The 1,140-nt window shown below is 40.1% G+C and overlaps 1 protein-coding gene across 1 annotated transcript in view; it reads right to left on the bottom strand.

Annotated features, from left to right (window-relative positions):
* Positions 1 to 719, bottom strand: part of LOC107022377 (stearoyl-[acyl-carrier-protein] 9-desaturase 1, chloroplastic-like) — a 17,727-nt gene extending 17,008 nt beyond the window's left edge. Inside the window, exon 1 of the mRNA XM_027917953.1 lies at positions 163 to 719. Within this exon, the coding sequence (XP_027773754.1) occupies positions 163 to 713 (551 nt within the window). The 5' untranslated portion in view covers positions 714 to 719. The remainder of the gene's footprint in view (positions 1 to 162) is intronic.
* Between the last annotated feature and the right edge of the window lie 421 nt (positions 720 to 1,140).

Here is a 1,140-nt window from a genome sequence, read left to right as displayed (position 1 = left end):
CCAAGTTCAGAGAGTCGATTTCAGTACCCAAATTTCAGAAGTCTAAGTCTTTTGGAACGAGACCCCCTCGACGGCCCGTCGTGCCCATGACGGTCCGTCGTGGGTTCCGTCGACTCACACAGTTTTTCCAGAAATAAAATCTGCTGCTCAAAACGACTAAACAGGTCGTTACACATGTCCACTCTCCCTGAAGGATAAAGATAAGTCCTTAGCAAATCGCCATGTCGATTCTCCTCAGCTGTCCATGCCCGTGTCCATATTGCCCATGGACACGGGCTTGATCCAGTCTCATCGCGTACTCCATCTAACGTATTAATCATGGTTTGATAAGTAGGCAAAGCATCCTCAATTAACATATTACCCACAAGCATAACAAAGTACTCATCCGAAAGCCCTGAAGCTCTCTGCCTTAGGGCCCGAACCTCTTCCTCGAATTGTTCGGGCCCTTGAGATGGGTCAGGGAGAAACTCAATGGGCTGCCAACATTTCTCTACGGGCTTGAGGAATGGGAGGACGTTTTCGGAAACCCAAGGTTCTAATGACTTGAAGATTTCCAATTTCTCTGGTGGCATTGAGTAAGTGATCTGGTGGCGTGATGGAGAAGTTATTGTGGGTGAAGCCACCGCGAGGACCGGAGATAACCTCCGTGATGAGGTGGTTTTGCGACGGAGTATCGATGGAATGTTGAATTGGGAGAAATTTGTAGTCTGCATGACTAAAAGAAAATTAAATAAAAAGGGTTGTTAGATGAGTGACAAATATTGCTTTCAAGGATATCCTATTTATATGGATGGATATATAGTTTGTTGATTATTTTAATCGAAAGTTTAGTTTATAAGGTTTTTCAATTTTTTGCTTTTTGCTTTTTTATTTTTTTATTTTTTAAAAGTGAAGTATCAAAAGCACACTGAAATTATTTCCTATTTTTAAGTTGAGAAAATAAAAAAAAATCTCTTCAACTTGACAGCACAACTTACTTTAGCATTTAAATGCGTTTTAATACCCTCTTTAACATTTTTGAAATGATCTTTTTTAACCCTAATATCATAATACCGCAAGTGTATTACACACGCGTCATATTGTTGCCACATCAACGCCATGTCAGCGCCACATTGAAAATTATTTAAATTTTGAGTATTT

Source organism: Solanum pennellii, chromosome 6, assembly GCF_001406875.1.
Source record: "Solanum pennellii chromosome 6, SPENNV200".
Lineage (NCBI taxonomy): Eukaryota > Viridiplantae > Streptophyta > Magnoliopsida > Solanales > Solanaceae > Solanum > Solanum pennellii.
This window is presented reverse-complemented; position numbering and strand designations above follow the sequence as displayed.